The sequence below is a fragment of the Capricornis sumatraensis genome, chromosome 7, assembly GCF_032405125.1.
Source record: "Capricornis sumatraensis isolate serow.1 chromosome 7, serow.2, whole genome shotgun sequence".
NCBI lineage: Eukaryota > Metazoa > Chordata > Mammalia > Artiodactyla > Bovidae > Capricornis > Capricornis sumatraensis.
Window position 1 is genome coordinate 20,241,977 of NC_091075.1, and position 19,525 is coordinate 20,261,501.

The following is a 19,525-nucleotide window of genomic DNA, read 5'->3' on the forward strand; positions in this document are numbered from 1 at the left end:
CCATGGACTAAAGCATGCCAGGCTCCTCTGTCCTGCGCTGTCTCCCAAAGGCTGCTCAAATTCATGTCCATTGAATCAGTGATGCTGTCTAACCATCTCATCCTCTTCTGGTCCCTTCTCCTTTTGCCTTTATTTTTTTCCCAGCATAAGGGTCTTTTCAAGTGAGTTGACTCTGCCTCAGCTGACCAAAGTATTGGAGCTTCAGCTTCATTCAGCTTTAGTCCTTCCAGTGAATATTCAGGGTTGATTTCCTTCAGGATTGACTGGTTTGATCTCCTCGCAGTCCAGGGGACTCTCAAGAGTCTTCTCCAACACCACAATTCAAAAGCATCAATTCTTCGGTGCTCAGCTTTCTTTATGATCCAACTCTCACATCTGTACATGACTACTTGCTTTTACAGACCTCCCCCAAAACAGTGGACCCTGGGCGGAGTGAGGGGTCCTTGCCGTCCCCCATCAGCTTAAGGCTTTTGAGTTGGATGAGACAATGTTGCAGGGGGCAGGTAGAGCCGTGTGCTTACACCACTGAGGGAGCTCACTCTCCAGTCTCCAGACCTGCTCCTCATCTTCCTTCTGCAAACCTGTTATAGGCCCACTTAGGGTGAGTGCAGAACTCCTAGTGTCTGGGTTCCCAGTGATAACAGCCCGCCACAAAAGTCCATACTCAGCCATTCAAGCTTTAAAATCTTTAAAGCTGTTTTCTTCTTTCTGTCTTTACCACAGCCATCTCTTCTTCTTAGTCTCTACTATAGGGAGATAATTCGTGTGTCTTGACTTTTTTTGGTGGGACTTGTCACTCTTCGGAAGCAGTTCATGTTACTGCGTTAGGACCTCAGCTCTGTGATGGGCTCAGGAAAGTTTGATTTTATAGATTAGCTGGTCTTTCTTAGGTGGTAGTCAGTTGTGAGATCTGTTTCATTTTCAGTGTACCATCTATCCTTACTCTACTTTGTGGGGTTGTTTATGGTTTTTTTCTAAATTTGTGTGAAATTAGTGAGGTGAAACTAGTGGTAAAAACTTGCCTGCCAACGCAGGACGTGTGAGAGACGCAGGTTCAGTCCCTGGGTTGGGGAAGATCCCCTGGAGACGGAAATGGCAACTCACTCCAGTATCCTTGACTGGAGGATCCCATGGACAGAGGAACCTAGAGGGCTACAGACCGTGGGGTCGCAAAGGGTCGGACATGACTGAAGCAACTTAGCACGCACGCACAGTGAGTATCCTCTGTCATTTTCACTGAGCTGTGTTTTCAATATTTTTTCTTTCTTTCTTTTTAAATTTATTTTTGGCTCTGCTGTGTCTTTATTGCTGCATGCAGGCTCTCTCTAGTTGCAGCAAGCCGGGGCTAGTCTTCATCTCAGTGCACGGTCTTCTCATTGCCTTGACTTCTCTCAGGCCGGTGTGCAGGCTTCAGGAGTTCGGGTCATGAGCTCAGTAGGCAAGGTGTGTGGGCTGAGTAGTTGTGGCACAGGGCCTTAGTTGCTCCGTGGCATGTGGGATCTTCCTGAACCAGGGATCGAACCCATGTCTCCTGCATTGACAGGTGGACTCTTAACCACTGGACCACCAGGGAAGTTCCTTCCTTTATATTTTGATATAATTTTGTTCATATGTTTTGTGTATTGAACCCGTCCGTATTTTCTTTTTTAACTTAAGACTTGTCATATCAATGTTGGAAAGATATACATAGTTAAATTTTATGTTAGTTTGAATTATCTGTTTTTTACATCTAACTAGTGATTCTGTGTGTTTTATGAAACTTCAGGAAAATGCACATAGATATTGTAAAATTTTGGTTCATGAATCTCTGAATCCATTTTATGGGTTTTAGATAATTCCAGATAGTTCAGACACTTAAAAGGGATTAGTTACTTAATAGGTGATGGCCATCCTCCTTCCTTCCTTTCTTTCCTTCAATTCCTAAACACTTCTTTGGGGCCCTGCTTAGAATAATATCATTTGAATTTGACCCTTTAGTACATAGAGGCTATTTTTTTTGGTAGTAGTGGTCAAATGATTTTTTTAAAATTTATCTTGATAAAATTTTGTGACTCTTCTGTGAGTGTAAAATAGGACAGTGTTCTTATATATCTCTTATTAGCTTCCTCTTAGGTTAATAACTTGTATAATCATAGATCGTTTCTCAGAACTGAGAAATTAACCTTGGTACTAAAGCATAAGCTTATTTGGATTTCATCAGTTTTCCCACTAATGTCCTTTCCAGTTCTCTGATTCAATCCAAGATTCTTCACTGTATTGACTTATTTTTAACCATGATTCTGTAAAGTGAAACTACAGGCTCACATGATGTCTGTTATGCACAGGATTTTGCTTCCCCCCTAACCCAGTGGTAAAAAATGCAGGATTGACAGTCATTGTAATTTTAGGCTCGCTCTACTCGATATTCCCTCAAGTGGCCACCCCACCTCCAGTTCTATATGCTTTTTATTCCATTTTATGTTGTTGGCAGAATCATCTTTCTAAAATGTAGTCTAATCCTTTTTGTCATTTACTCTAAAATATGTATTGATTTTTCCCAGTGTTTATAGGATTAAGGCGATTTGTGTTTGAGGTTCTCCATAGTTTGGTTTGAAGCTGGATTTTTTATGTTTCACTACAGTGTTTATCTTTTTTTTTTTTCTTTCCTTTTTTTGATGCTGTTACTTGCCTTAGTCTCTGTGGCCTTAATTATTGCCTTGCTCCTAATCTGTTTGTTCTTAATTAATGATTGTACCTATTGTTCTTCCTTTTATATGGTCTGTGTTATGGTCTATTCTTCCTTTTATTAATCTATATTATGCTTGCTAGACAGTCTCATAATTGGACAGTTTTATTCAAGGTTTTGAAAAAGGAATAGAGAAGGAACTAATGTCTAATAAATGCTTGTTGTAAAGGACACGTATGTGGGGCTTTGAATTTTAAAATATTTGTTTTGATGGTTAGAACTGGGGGAAAGTGGTCTTTCTTCTACTTTAGTTTCTAAACATTTCTCCCTTGAATTACTATGGTGGTTTCCCACTTGGTCTTTGCACTGAGCGTATATGCCATCTAATTGTATTCACACAGTTAACCTATGAGTATTTCGGAGATCTGTGCTAACCGGCTCATGAACATATTGGATTCTGTGTCTAGGACTCCAGGTGCATGAATTCCTAGAATTCATTTTCACATGCCTCTGGCTTTTACTTTCAAGTGTCCTCATTACACCTCAAGTACGATATAAATAATTTTACAGCAGAAGGATATTCTGGCAATATTCTAGTTTAAGATAGAAATTTTCTTTTGAAAAATTATTCATTTGGGTGGTGACAAAAGAAATGTAAACGCTTCCTTAATGCAGTTGCTTTTTCACGTACCACCCTCTTTTGGGGAAGGATTTCAATTATGTGCTTTCCTAAGGAAATTATTTCACTTCACATTGAAAGTATGTATTTCTGCTTGTATTGATTGAGTCTGTAAATTAATTTAGCAAATACTTGGTGCCGTACATACTAGGCACTGTTGCAAACCACTGTGGATGTGGCAGTGAATTAAACAGTACAGATTCCTGCCTCATGAACATTAATTTTTGGTCCTTTGTTGTTCAGTTGCTCAGTTGCTCAGTTGTGTCCTCCTCTTTGAGACCCACATGGACTGCAGCACGCCAGGCTCCCCTGTCCTTTACCGTCTCCTGGAGCTTGCTCAAACTCATGTCCATTGAGTCGGTGATGCCATCCAACCATCTCATCCTCTGTCTTCTTCTCCTCCTGCCTTCAATCTTTCCCATCATCAAGGTCGTTTCTAGTTAGTTGGCTCTTCACATCAGGTGGCCAAAGTATTGGAGCTTCAGCTTCAGCATCAGTTCTTCCAGTATTCAAGATTGATTTCGTTTAGAATTGACTGGTTTGATCTCCTTGCACTCTAAGGGACTCTCAAGAGTCTTCTCCGACACCACAGCTCAAAAGCACCAGTTCTTTGATGTTCTGCCTTTTTTATGGTCCAAGTCTTGCATCCAACTACTGGCAAAACCATAGCTTTGACTGTTATTGGCAAAGTAATGTCTCTGGTTTTTAATACACAATCTAGGTTTGTCCTTCTTCCAGGGAGCAAGTGTCTTTTAATTTCATGACTGCAATCACTGTCTATAGTGATTTTGGAGCCCAAGAAAATAAAGTCTGTCACTGTTTCCACTTTTTCCCCATCTATTTGCCATGAAGTGATAGGACAGGATGCCATGATCTTCATTTTTTGAATGTTGAGTTTTTAGCCAGCTTTTTCACTCTCCTCTTTCACTTTCATCTACAGGCTCTTTAATTCCTCTTTACTTTCTGCCATATGTGTGGTGTCATCTGCATATCTGAGGTTATTGATATTTCTCTCTGCAATCTTGATTCCAGCTTGTGCTTCATCCAGCCTGGCATTTCACATGATGTACTCTGCATATAAGTTAAATAAGCAGGGTGACAATATAGAGCCTTAACGTACTCCTTTCCCGATTTGGAACCAGTCCATTGTTTCATGTCCAGTTCTACCTGTTGCTTCTTGAACTGCATACAAGTTTCTCAGGAGGCAGGTAAGGTGGTCTGGTATTCCCATCTCTTGAAGAATTTTCCACAGTTTGTTGTGATCCACACAGTGCAAGGAAATGGCAACCCCCTCTAGTATTCTTGCCTAGAGAATCCAGGACAGAGGAGCCTGGCAGGCTACAGTCTCTAGGGTCGCAAGAGTTGTACACGACTTAGCTTCTAAACCACCACCACGGAGTCAAAGGCTTTAACAGAGTCAGTGAAGCAGAAGTAGATGTATTTCTGAAATTCTTTAGCTTTTTCTATGATCCAAGGGATGTTGGCAATTTGATCTTCGGTTCCTCTGCCTTTTCTAAATCCAGCTTGAACATCTAGAATTTCTCGGTTTAGGTACTATTGAAGCCTAACTTGGAGAATTTTGAGCATTACCTTGCTAGTATGTGAAATGAGTGCAGTTGTATGGTAGTTTGAACATTCTTTGGCATTGCCCTTCTTTGGGATTGGAATGAAAACTGACCTTTTCCAGTCTTGTGGCCACTGCTGAGTTTTCCATATTTGCTGGCATATAGAGTATAGCACTTTAACAGCATCATCTTATAGGATTTGAGGTAGCTCTCTAGAATTCCATCACCTCCACTAGCTTTGTTCCTTACAACCTTTGATTTTGGATATTTGGTTCTCACAACCGTTATTTATAATTGTAAGTTAGAATGACTGTATAAATTCTTTTATAACATGAGATAGAATTTTTAAAAAATTCAAGAAAGAAATTCACACACATACATAACTACTTCTCTTCTGATGTTTGTTTTCTTTTGATTGACTTTCTCACAAAGTTGAATCTCAAATGAGCATTAGGGCACATGGGGAAACCAGTGAATACCTGACATTCAGCTCAAAGTTTATGGTGATACAAGGAGTTGGCTTGCCTGCAGCACCCTGATCACAAGGACTTACTATAGTGTGCACTTTTTCTAACAAACTGCCTACATGGTGATCCAGGAGTGGCCAATGCACTTGAACTTCATTGTCATCACAAAGACATTTGTTAGGGTTTCCAAAGGTGGGTTGTTGTTGTGTTTGACTCTTTGTGACCCCCATGGACTGTGGTACTCCAGGCTTCCCTGTCCCTTCACTATCTCCTGGAGTTTGCTCAAACTCATGTTCATTGAATCTGTGATGCCATCCAACCATCTCATCCTCCGTCATCCCCTTCTCCTCCTGCCCTCAATCTTTCTCAGCATCAGGGCCTTTTCCAATGAATTAACTCTTTACATCAGGTGGCCAAATGTCACAAATATAGATTGGGAGTGGAAAGAATGAATATGTTGAATTTTACAGCAGAGAATAGTAACCAAATCTCCATAGGTTTATAGTGTGTGTGAGTGGGGATGTGAAGATTTATTAGCGGGTCTGTATTGACCAGCATTACGTGTAAGAATGTAATCGTGAGTGGAAGGGGATGGCATGGACAGAGGTGGAAACTCGCAACAAGAACTCCTGAGAGCTGAACTCTTACCATATGCAAAAGCCTTTGGTAGTCGCTTCAGCAGCATTATTGCATTGAATTTGTAAGACTCTCAGAAGTAGTTGTAATTTTCCTCGTTTTACTGATGAGAAAACAAATTCAGGAGGGTGAAGTTATTTGTCGCAAGATTGAGAAGTGCTGCCTCCCCTGGTGATGGGTGGAATTTTTTGTATCTGTTGCTTAGTATTAGAGAGACTTAACGAATGAATTCTACCAGGTATTGTTTCTTTAGCATTCTCTACTACCAACAAAAAAGTAATCAGTCCATCTAAGAAAGAAATGGAAAATTTTTATTGGAGTCAGATGTGCTAAGTAACTTCAGTTGTGTCAGTTTTTTGTGACCTCATGGACCATAGCCTACCAGGCTTTTCTGTCCATGGGATTTTCCAGACAGGGATACTGGAGTGAGTTGCCATGCCCTTCTCCAGAGGATCTTCCCAACCCAGGGATCAAACCCAGGTCTCCTGTGTTGCAGGTGGATGCTTTATAATATAAATTTTTATTTTATCATTGCTAATATATAGAACAGATTTTGACTGTCTGAGAAAAAATATTTTTAGGGTGCTCTACAATGGGTATTTTAGGATGAAGAGTATTTTGGTTCTGGCATCTGGATTGTCTTATTTCTCTTTTGATATGGCTTAGTAGTAAAATTGGAATAGACAGTGGAGTCATTTGTATATTTAATTTTTCAGTATTTTTTCGGAGCATCTTTATTTTCTCAATGTGCTTTGGTTCACACATTTTTATTTAAGAAGATAGAAGACAATGGGAAATATTGAAGGTTTTTAAATTCATTGAAGTTTTTTCCTAACCCTTGAATGGTCACTAGATGGCCTGCTGGTATTGCATTTTCACTTGGCGGGTTATGACATAAGGAAGTAGGCTTCTTGCTGATGGTTTTAATCTAATGTGATATTTTAAATACTGTTTTTAAATCTACTAGGAACTCTAGATTTAGTAGTGCTATAAATTATTTAAAGGTTTGTCTTTTTATGAAATGGTGGTTTAGTGCTCTAAATGGATTTTATACTGTACATAAAACCAGACTTTGCAGCTCCATTTTCAAGTGATGCCAGAATGTCATTTGGTGTTCATGCTTGGGATGCATGTAGTTTAGATAATAGAAATTTAATAGTTATATAAAAAAATGATTGTGCTCTAGTGTTCAAATCTGTTGAGCAGATTTGGCTTAAGAAAAAGTTCAGAATATACTTAAAGGAAAAATTTAAAATGTGAAGTCATTCTGTTTATTAATGTGTTCACAGTTAGGAACATTAAAATGAGAAGGGAGGGACTACTATTTTCAGGTAGTGGATGTTCTACCAGCCAGTTTCCAGGAAAAAAGTGAGCAATTGTTTCTGAGCAAAGATATGAATACAACACGTTAGGTCTTAGATTGTGTTTAGTCAATCAAATAAAAAAGTTTTGTGTATCTATGTTACATATTAAATTTAAATTAATATTTGAATATTTCTAGACCTACCTCATTAATGGTAGCATGTAAATCGTTAGTCAGCCAAGTAGTCTGTCAGTCGTGTCTGACTGTTTGCGACCCCGTGGACTGTAACCTGCCAGGTTCCTCTGTCCGTGGAATTTTCCAGGCAAGAATACTGGAGTGGATTGCCATTTGCTTCTCCAGGGGATCTTCCCCACCCAGGGATCGAACCCAGGTCTCCTGTGTTGCAGGCAGGTTATTTACCATCTGAGCCACTAGGGAGGCCCCTAGTAAATTGTTAATTAACCTCCTATTCATGAGAACTCCTAGGAGTACCCCTGTTTCCTCTTTAGCCTTAAATGGTGACTGTGGAGCTGTTAACATCAGAGGTAACTTGGACTGCAAGGAGATCCAACCAGTCCATCCTAAAGGAAATCAGTCCTAGGTGTTCATTGGAAAGACTGATGCTAAAGCTGAAACTCCAATACTTTGGCCACCTCATGTGAAGAGTTGACTCGTTGGAAAAGACTCTGATGCTGGGAGGGATTGGGGGCAGGAGGAGAAGGGGACGACAGAGGATGAGATGGCTGGATGGCATCACTGACTCGATGGACATGAGTTTGAGTGAGCTCCGAGAGTTGGTGATAGACAGGGAGGCCTGGCGTGCTGCCATTCATGGGGTCGCAAAGAGTTGGACACGACTGAGCTACTGAACTGAACTGAACTGAAGGGTTTAGGTGCATAAACACCTGTTCCTGACCTGGCTTGTGATCTATTTTTGTTTTAAAGGAAGCTTCCTGATGTAAAGGGTTTTATATGTACAGGTTGCAGAAGAACACATTATTTTCTGATAGCTGTATTTCTGGGAATCCTAATGAATCCCAAATAAAATGGATAGCTCGTGTGGCAGATACTTCACGTTCTGTTATCCAGATATCTTGTCTCACTTTGAGGTGGTTTTGATCTTTTTTTGATGTTTAATCATGGTTTTGGAAACTAAAAATATTTCAGTAGCATGTGATAGAAACTGGCTGTGTCCACAGTTTGAAAACAGTTTTTCTTCCTGATAGTTCTCTCCTCTCTACATGTTCAGTCTACAGAGAACCTGCTTCCTCCAAACATGTGTTCCATGCTCCTGTTGATTCCTACTGTGTGTGTTAATTACAAAAATACTTGCTTTATGTATCTTTTTGAAGAGAAAAACAGTGGCAACTTCTCAAACCTTTATTTTGCCATTGGTTAGGCATCAGAAGAATTTTATCTTTAAATTATGAGGCCAAAATTCATCTTAAAATGATTGCCCAGTGTGAATTTTGAAAAGGAAAGAATTTTGTGATAATGCCGTGTAATGAAAAAAATTAATACGTAAATTTTAAAGTTTTAATGATAAATAAATATTAACATTTTATATAATTTAAAACTATTTTCTTGATAAAAGAAAAAGAATGCCTTCTTTCTTGGCGTCTTAACCATGGACTGCCAGAGAAGTTCTAAATTCCCTCTTTCTTGAAAAGAAAGTGATTATAGGGGAATTTCCTGGTGATCCAGCGGTTAGGACTCAGAGCTTCCATTGCAGGGTCCCAGGTTCCATCCCTGGTTGGGGAACTAAGATCCTGTAAGCCATGTGGCATGGCTGATTAAAAAAAAAAAAAAGATCACAGCCTCTATGTTCATGCAGATAAAATGGCTTGTTAGTAAAAATGCGTTCATCCTAAAGCTATGGCATTATTAGTATACAAAACATTAAAAAAATAATTTGGCCAGGTTTATGAAAGAGATACTGCTCTTTCATGTTCAAATAAGTTTTCTTGGATTTGCTCACCAACTGTTTGTACCTTTTGGTTTTTCACTTAGGGTGTGGTTGCCAGGAAATGGACATGATATATAGAAACATTTGTTGATTCTCGGCTCTTATTTTGAACAAACTCTGTTTGGAGGAGGCAGATTCACATACTGGAGTGCATACTCCACTGTGGTATGTGATACAGAAGGGGGATTCCACGTCTGAGGCGAGGCGAGGACAGAGCCTGCCTTGTGCTGGGAGCGTTCAAGTGAGCAACTGCTGCTCCTCATTAGTGTGTGTGGGCTGACGCTAGTGATGCTGGCTTAGGAAATCCAGCTAAAAATGCTCTGTTGTATCCAACAGAGATCAAAAGATTTAGTTTGTTGGGTGCACTCCTCTGACCCTCCAGGATGGTTGACAACTGTTAGTGGTAAAGCAGGGGTGAGGGTGGATGAGAGTTATCAATACCCATCATGAAAGAGGCATCCCATCCTTACAAAGTAGTATGGGCTTCATAGATGCCAAAGAAAGCTTTAGGTAGAGTTGTTTGTATCAGTGAAATCCTTCTCTTCCCTGGAGTTGCTGTGTCACTTGTTCCCAGACTGTGGATTCTGTTTTTTAAAGTTTTAAGGGATCCAAAGTGGTGAGAATGGAGGTGTTTGATTTATTTGCAGTGATGGGGCTTGAGAAAGTTTGTTGAAAATCATTCACTTGTTATTAATAAAAATGTTTAGGTGTAACTGAAATGTTGAATATCTTTATTTTTTGTCTAGATCTTCATTAACACAGAAAGATCACATGCCGAAACCCTGGGAATTGTAAATGTTTAATAAAATCATGAAAATAAACTAAGAGCACTTTGTGTGACAAAATGTTTCATAACTTAGTTTTATGGGAGAAACAGTAAAGGTTTTATTTTAATTAAAAATTTTTGTTAGTTTTTTATTTGGAAGAAAATAATATTGGGACCTGAGTTGGAATCCCAGCTCCAGCACTTATCAATTAACTATATGACCTTGGAAAAAATAACCTAATTTCTTTGGCTTCGAGCCTCTCATCTGTAAAATGGGAAATAAAAATAGTACCTATCTCAAAATTGTTCTGAGAATTCTATTAATAAATGTAGCATGCTTAGAACAGTTCCTGGCATGTAGCAAGCACACTGTAATTATTATTTATTGAGTATTTATTGTGTGTTAAGCACATTGGAAGACAGTGTAGCAGGGATTTGGGGTAAGTTATTAACCTTTTCTGAACCTCAATTTCCTCATTTGTAAAAGAAGAATAGCAATAGTTTCTTTTACTTTCATAGGTAAGATTGCATGAAAATTAAATGAATTAATTCATGTGACACCCTTAAGGCATTGCTGGTTTTGTTGTTAACATCCAGTAAATGTGAGCCCCCACAGATTACATACTTTAAGTCATTTTTCACACAGCCATGTAACTATATATGTGTATATGCATATACTCACACACACGTATATACATACACACACTCATACCCTTGTTGTTGTTAAACAGCTGAGAAAGAAACAAGTTGAGAAATGTAGATAACCCGTTCAAGGTTGCACAGTTAGAATTTGATCTCTGGCCTTAAGAAGCCAAATCAGAAATAAGTGACCTATAGACCTCTGTTGCTTTATTGTATCTTTTTGGTTTTGAAGATGATGTTCCTCTGATGTTTTTGTGATTCATGTAAATATTTAATTTCAAGTGTGTTTTGTGAAATTTTATCATACTGTTTCTCTCAAAAGCCTTAGTGAATGTCTGACTGTGTAACTTTTAATTTTAGCATTTGTTGTGGAAGACTTGAATTCTTTATTTTGCAAAAATGCATGTTTCTCAAGGCACCTTTGAGAGCTTTACACTTACCCAAGAAGCTAATTGAACATACAGGGTGCATGTGCAGTTCACTTAATGCACGTTATATTGTTCTGGGAAACATGGATTCTGAATTTTTATTTTCTGGTTGATGGAGTAATAGACTTTGTACAAACTACTCAAACTACCAGTTGCTCTATGATACACCTATGGGTGAAGAACACTTGGAGGGAAATACACAAAAATGATGTTGATAACCATATATAAGAGTGATGGGTTTTTCTCATTTCCACATTTTCTTTACTACTATTTATTGAATTTAACTATTTATAAATTTATTATAAATTATTCTTTATAAAGATAATTAATTTATTATTTCAAACAAATGTATTAAAAATAATTCCTTGAGTTAGAAGTATAGAATGGACTACCTTAAGCTGTTTCTCTTGCTAGATTTTAAAAAGAGACTTTACCTTGTTGTATTGTATTAATATCTATAAAGAGAAAATGGAAGCAGTAATAGAAGCTCTCTCTCTTTCTTCACCATTATTCTTTGAGGCCCTCATGTAGTGTTTACTGTTAGTAAACACAATACGTAGTCTTCAGCTGTGGGTACCTGCTGCAGGCTTAATTGCAAAAGGAGGTGTGGAAGGTTTATGAAGCTCTCTGTGCTATGCACAGTTTGTGTTTAACACACACTTTCTGCTTTCCCCTGAGTAGTGGGATTCTCGAAGGACAAAGGGCCCCCAGAGAGCTGGCTGAACATGGTATGGTAGCAAGCAGTGCTCCTTTATTTATGTCTTTTAATTTCATTATTTCTTGTTTTTCCTTTCTTCATATTTACTCTTCTCATTCATTCTTGAGTTCCTCCTGAGAAAGATTGGAGGCCTTGAATTTACTGGCGGGAGGAACTTGGTTTTGGTACATGACTTAGCCAGTGCTGCTCCGTCTTTATGAGCTTCCGAGGTGGCACTAGTGGTAAACAATCTGCCTGCAACGCAGGAGACGTGGGTATGATCCCTGGGTCGGGAAGATCCCCTGGAGGAGGGCACGGCAACCCACTCCATTATTCTTGCCCAGAGAATCCCCGGGACAGAGGAGCCTGGTGGGCTGCAGTCCACAGAGTCACAAAGAGTCGGACACGACTGTAGTAACTTAGCACACATGTTCTATCTTTGAAGGAACAGAATATCACAGAAATGTAGGAGAATAATTCTTTCTAGATTCACAGGGCCCATAAGGGCTGCTTGAGTGGTAGCATTCAGGCTTTCATGAGGTCATCTAGTTTTGAGACACATGTCTGACTCTGCTTTTTCCATCTGCTGAAGGTATTAATATAAGTCCGAATATTAGTTGAAATTTCTTCCCAAACTTTTTCCTCAGGAAAAGTAGTAGGTAGTGTCTTTAAACACTTGGTTTTTCCATTAATCTTTGTTTCAAACCGCCTTTTTTTTTTGTTATGCACTTTAAAAAATAGACTTTACTTTTTAGAGAAGTTTCAGGTTGACAGCAAAACTTGAGTGGGAAGTATAGAGAATGAACTCCTAGGAACTCCCCTCCCTGCCACACATGGGTTATCCGGCTGTCAGCATCCCTCACCAGAGTGGTACCTTTGTTATAATTGGTGACCTACATTAATATGTAGGTTCGTTGGACTCATTAGAGAAGATCCCGATCCTGGGAAGGATTGAAGGCAAGAGGAGAAGGGGATGACAGGGGATGAGAAATGGTTGGATGGGATCACTGACTCAGAAGACATGAGTTTGAGCAAGCTCTGGGAGATGGTGAAGGACAGGGAAGCCTGGTGTGCTGCGGTCCATGGGATCTCAAGGAGTGGGACGTGACTGAACTACTGAACAACAACATCGATACTTTGTTAGCATCCACAGTTCATAGTTTACTTTAGGGTTGAACATTCTGTGGGCTGTAACAACTGTGTAATGACATTTACACACCATTGTAGTATTCTACAGAATAGCTTTACTGTCCTAGAAAATCCCGTGTTCTTCCTATTCTTCCCTTCTCCTTCCCCTGTAGCCTTGGGCAACCGCTGTTTTTACTGTGCCCGTAGTTTTGCCTTTTCAGAATGTCCTATAGTTGGAACCGTACAGTATGTAACCTTCTCCAGTGGGTTTCTTTGATTTAATAATCTGCCTTTAAGTTTCCTTCATGTCTCTTCATGGTTTGATAGCTCATTTCTTCTTAGGGCTGAATGACTAATATTCCATTGTCTGGATATACTGCCGTTTATTCATTCATCTACTGAAGGACTTCTTGCTTGTTTTCAAGTTTGGGCAGTCATGAGCAAGGCTGCTGTAAACATCTGTGTGCAGATTTTTGTGTGGACATAAGTTTTCAGCTCATCTGGGTAAATACCAAGGAGCATGACGACTAGGTTGCATGGCAAGAGTATGGTTCAGTTCAGTTCAGTTGTTCAGTCGTGCCTGACTCTTTGTGACCCCGTGGACTGCAGCACGCCAGGCTTCCTTGTCCATCACCAGCTCTCCGAGCTTGCTCAAAACAGATTGTCTTCTGAAGCAGCTATACCATTTTGCATTCCCACCAGCAGTGAGTGAGAGTTCCTGCTGCTCTGCGTCCTTGTCAGCATGCGCTCAGTGTCTTGGATTTTGACCATTCTAATAAGTATATTCTAGCAGGGTTATCTCACTGTGGTTTTGAATTGCATTTTTTCTGATGATACGTGATGTAGAGTATTGTTTCATATACTTATTTGTCATCTGTATAGCTTCTTTGGGGAGGTGTCTGTTCAGGTCTCTGACCCATTTCCTAATAGGGTTCTTTTCTTCCTGTTGAGTTTTAAGAGTTCTTTCTATGTTTTGGATAATAGTCCTTTTTCAGATACGCCTTTTGCAGGTATTTTTTTCTCAGTCTGTGGCTTGTCTTATCATTCTCGTGAGAATTAATGTATTTTTAAATGAGACATTGCTTAGACATTTATGAAAAACTTATCAGTGCCAGTTTTACATGCTTATGGAGATTACTTGGTTTGACTTTAAAAATTTAGAGTAATTAAACACATTTGATAATTATTCCTAGGAGAATGACAGATGTGAACAAGCCTTGTGAAGGTCACTTGATGAGCAGTATCTGAGAGCAGTGTGTAAGTTTGTGGTCATCACAAATAGATACTGGTGGGATAAATGAGAAAAGGCTTTGTCCCAGTGTGATATGAATGAGTACTTGGAGTTGGGATAAAATTTCCAGAACGCTCTTCATAGGAGGTCAGAGAGTGCTCTTTTTCAAACTGCGGTGGCGGGAATAGAGCTGACGTGCTCTGGAGTACTGTATTACGTGACTAATCAGGTGGGGTTAGTGACGCTGGTGATAAAGATGTGTACGGAAGCTGGAATAAAATGGTTCCATAATATGTTGCAGATAATAGTGATTATGTTTAGAGTGCCTTTTTTGTTTATTTGTTTCTAAGTCCTTTTAATCATTATTCCTTACTTGAGGTCACCTCTTTGCAGTTGCCTGATTTTGACATACATGGTACACTGTGGGAATTTGTTTCATACTCAATAGTGGGAAGTTACGTGTGATGATTTCTTGTGTATGGGATGTTATCTGCTTGGGAGTAGACCAACCGTCATTAGGAAAATTGATTATATCCCTCTCATACTTTTTTTAAAGTCTCCTTTTGAAACATTAACTTCCTTCATTAACATACCCTTTGGAGAACTCTAAATTGTTGAATCAAACATTTAATTTTGCTTTTGTTAATGTATAGGATATTGTACCTGTGGATGCCTCTTATGAAGTGAAAGAACTGTATGTGCCAGAAAATAAACTTCATTTGGCAAAAACAGATGCAGAAACACTACCAGCACTGAAAATTAATAAAGTAAGTGCTTTGTCCTTTTTTCGTATCAAGTGCTTTAATCCTATAGATAGATGTTGGTCTGTAGAATTTGTGATTTTATTGATGTGTTTGAGGGCATGAGTGGTGGTGGTGGTCACAGTTGTATATATCACCATTTCTGGGGTGTGAAATATGTTTAATTTATAAAACCATATTCCCAAATTACCATGGCTTTGATTTTATTTTACTCATAATATTTATTTTGAAATACCAAAGAATAGAGGTTATATAAGATTTTAGGTCTATCAGAAGGAATGGATTCTAAAAAGTAAAAAGCCTTTAATAATTTAATAATTAAAATGAACATTTTTTTTTCCTTAAACATGTTTCCTAATCCCTTGCCAAGACCCTGATTTTCCCTTTCTTATATTGTGAAGAATAATTCTGTTGTGTATTGTAGCTCTAATAATATCATTAGGTGTTTTTCCCAATAAGAAACTGCTTAAACTAAATATGATGACAATGGAGACTATCATTTATCACTTTCAAATCTTAGAGAATTTTAAATTGTATCACTCAGATATACTTTAAAAATAGGTTTAGAAATAAGAACTTACACTAGGAATAGAATTTCCCAGCTTTTTTCTAGTGTAGTGAAAATCCCAGACACCCAGGGAGGTGCCAAACCTGAAAGTAAGGAGAAAAAACCCCTTCTGAGGCTGGAGAAAGACTCTTCAAAGACTTACTCAAATTCCTGATAGGAGTACATTGTCTAGGTGGTTTGTGTGATTGGGTATCTAACCAGAAGCTAAGACATGTTGCAGGGAGCAAGGAGAAGGGGGAGCTGGGGAGCAGAGTCACTCAAAGCTGACTTTACTAAGGAACAACAGATTTTGTCACTAACAGACTTTGTGTCAGTTGAATAAAGACACACACACATTGGGGTAGGGGGAGAGAGAGAGGAAAGAAACTGAGAATGAATGGATCCGAATCCAGGTCAGTCAGACTCTGTAACCCAAAAAGATAGTAGCTTTTTCAGATGTGGACCTTTTTTCGAAACAGTGGTTTGTTCTTTGCTTAGCAGTATGAAAAATAATTAATTAAAGAAACGTGGGCTACATCATGTAATGTTTTAGCTCGGGCTGCCACAACAAAAACCGTATGCTGGATGGCATAAACAACAGACATTTCTTTTCTCACGGTTCTGTAAGAAAGAAGTCCAAGACCTAGGTGCTGGCTAACTTGGTCCCTGACAAGGCTCCCTTCCTCTCCGGCTGTCAGACACCTTCTCACCATATGCTCAGGGTGAGAGTCGAGCTCTGGTGTCTCTTCCTTCTCTTATGCAAGCAGCAGACTATTGGATGAGGACCCAGCCTTATGACCTCATTTAAGCTCCATCACCTCCTTAGGGCCCTATCTCCAGTTCACATTGGGGGCTTCAACATATTTGGGGGGGACATAAACATTCAGTTTATAGTAGATACCATCTACAGTTAGATTCCAGTAGAGACAAACAGGGGCCGTGTCAGAGGTTTAGGAAAAATTAATAAGAGGAGAACTTGAAAATGAAACAATTTGGTGTATGAATATAATTTTTTCCTGTGATTGAAGGAGGGGTGTACTTTGCCATTATTTGATTTTTCAGTGGAACATGCTGGCCAGCATACTTTGGGAATACATGGTAAGCCACATCTTACTGCACACCTCTTGGCCAGGTGCTTTATCTTTTCTCTTTTGAGAATCATAGCTATATATATACATATATATACCAAGTTAAAAATGAGCATATCCAGCTTACATTGTTCTTGTTTTGTCGCTAAGTTGTGTCTAACTGTTTTGCAACCCCATAGACTGTAGCCCTCCAATCTCTTCTGTTCATGGGATTTCCCAGGCAAGAATACTGGAGTGAGTTGCCATTTCTTTCTCCAGGGGAATCTTCCTAACCCAAGGACTGAGCTAGCATCTCCTGAAATGCAGGTGGATTCTTTACCACTGAGCCACTAGGGAAGCCCCCGCCTAGTTTACATTAATTCATCATTAATTTGTCAATTCTTTAATATTCTGATCAGATACACTAGAAATCTTAAAGTTCAAGAAATAATACAGTGTTTGTAAAATGAATGTCATTGGTGAGGGACACTTTCGGTAAGTATTTTTATCTAAAGTTTGTTTTAGTTTAGAACAGTGGTTGTCAGAGAGTGGTTTCTAGAACATTATTGTTAACATTTTCTGGGTACCTGTTAAAAATACAAATCTTTGTCCCCCATAGCAAACCAGCTAAATCAGAAACTGATGTGGAGCAGTCTTCATTTAACAAGTCTTCCAGAGGTTTCTTATACATATTGAAGTTTGAGGAATGCTGGTTTAGGAGATGCTGTTCTTATTAGAAATGTTATTTAAATTTATTAAGAAAAACGCATATTTTCTTAGTGCCCTTGTTGTTTATTAGATTTGTATAACCTGTAATCATTCTTGAGAAGTTTGTTACCATTACTTTCAAAATGAAACTCCAGAAAACTGTTACTGCTTCTGTTCATGAGTACACGAAATAGAGCATTGTTCTTTACTGTCTCATTTACTAGGTGGATATGCAGTGGGTGCAGGTTTTGGCAGAAGGCTGGGCAACCCCGCTGAATGGCTTTATGAGAGAGAGGGAGTACTTGCAGTGTCTTCATTTCGATTGTCTTCTGGATGGTAAGACTTTGGACATTCAGGTGCATTGAGTGTGGAAAAGAAGGCACATATTTGCAGGGATTGGTCACTGTTGGTAACGTCTTAATTGGAGATAGCACTTTAAATTGTATCAGTACGGAATATTTTACGTATATCCTGAGATCATCTTTCCAGTTTTAGTTTTCCTGATTGTGATTTATTGTGGGGGAGAAGGACAATCTGGGGATTAGGGCTGAAAATGGATTTAAAAAATGAATGCAGTTTCCCTATTCCGTATCTACCTGATCATGGTAGAAAACCTCTTCCGAAAGTGTACATAGTCACTAAATTGTGCTGCACTGAAGCCCATGCTTGCTTATTAAGCCAGGTGTTCTAACAAGGAATCAGGGGGTCCAAGTTTAGGAATGCTGAAATAGGTGGCCGAAAGGATGGTTCTTCTTATTTTAAAACAATGAAGCAATTGCCAAAGAAATCTATATTTAGGATATTGCCATTACATTCCAGCTACCTTAAACTTTGTATACTGTTGGTAACAGTAATTTACTACAGTAAAGGAGATGTTACTAAATTGTAAAGAACTCTAGTGCCATATGACCTGGCAGTTCCACTTCTGGGTATTTATCTGAAGAAAACAAAAACACTAACTACAAAAGATATATGCACCCTTATGTTCATTGCAGCGTTATTTATGATCACTAAGACGTGGAATCAACCTAAGTACCTGTCAGTTGGTGAATGGATAAAGAAGATACACACACACACACACACACACACACACACACACACACACACACACACACACACACACACACACACAGAGGAATATTACTCAGCTGTAAAAAAGAAAGAAGTTTTGCCATTTGTTGCAACATGGATGGACCTGGAGGTTATTGCTGCTGCTGCTGCTAAGTTGCTTCAGTCGTGTCCGACTCTGTGCGACCCCAGAGGTGGCAACCCACCAGGCTCCCCCGTCCCTGGGATTCTCCAAGCAAGAACACTGGAGTGGGTTGCCATTTCTTTCTCCAATGCATGAAAGTGAAAAAGTGAAAGTGAAGTCACTCAGTCATGTCTGACTCTTAGCGACCCCATGGACTGCAGCCTACCAGGCTCGTCTGCCCATGGGATTTTCCAGGCAAGAGTACTGGAGTGGGTTGCCATTTGTTAAGTGAAATAAGTCAATTCACTCATATGTGGAATTTAAAATACAAAAGAACAAACAAAACAGAAATAGACTCGTAGATACAGAGAACAAACTCGTGGTTGCTAGAAGGGGAGGGGTGGGAATAGGCTAAGGTGAAGGGGATTAAGAGGTGTAAACTCCCAGCTATAAAATAAATAAGTCACAGACATATACTTATTAGCATAAATATAATACTATAATAATTTTATATGGTGACAAATGATTACTGGACTTATGGTGATCATTTCATAATGATTTAAATATTGAATTTAAATATTGTATTTAAATGTTGAATCACAGTGTTGTACATCTGAAGCTAACATAATATTGTACGTCAGCTACAATACTTCCATTTAAAAAGAAGTCATAGACCCCTACAAAATTGCAACCATGTTCTTCTGTGTTATGAAGAACTTTTTTTGACCAGGGGAGTAAATAGATACCGGAAAATGTAATTCCTAATCCTTGTTCTCAAGAAACTTTATCACAAGAACATAAGGATTGAATTTTACTTTTTGATTTTCTTCTTGGAGATAATGGTGAAAGTTACTGTGGACTGCCTCCTTAGTAATGATTCAGTCTTGGATGTGGTACAAATTTGTCTATTAATTTTCCATTTTGAACTCTACCTTGTGGTGGTAATTTTAAAATAGTCAAGCAGTTATCACTGATTTTGTTGACATCTTTTGCCCCAAGAAGGCATGCCATGATTTCCAAAAAAATATGGTTTCTCTTTGATATGTAAATATTATCTACATATGAATTTGAGAATGC

At 38.8% G+C, this 19,525-nt stretch overlaps 1 protein-coding gene across 1 annotated transcript in view; it reads left to right on the plus strand.

Moving 5' to 3' along the window:
- The window catches only part of PAPSS1 (3'-phosphoadenosine 5'-phosphosulfate synthase 1), a 126,013-nt gene that overhangs the window by 45,628 nt on the left and 60,860 nt on the right, over positions 1–19,525 (plus strand). Inside the window, exons 6-7 of the mRNA XM_068975080.1 lie at positions 14,827–14,940; positions 17,481–17,592. Coding sequence (XP_068831181.1) covers positions 14,827–14,940; positions 17,481–17,592 — 226 coding nt within the window. The remainder of the gene's footprint in view (positions 1–14,826; positions 14,941–17,480; positions 17,593–19,525) is intronic.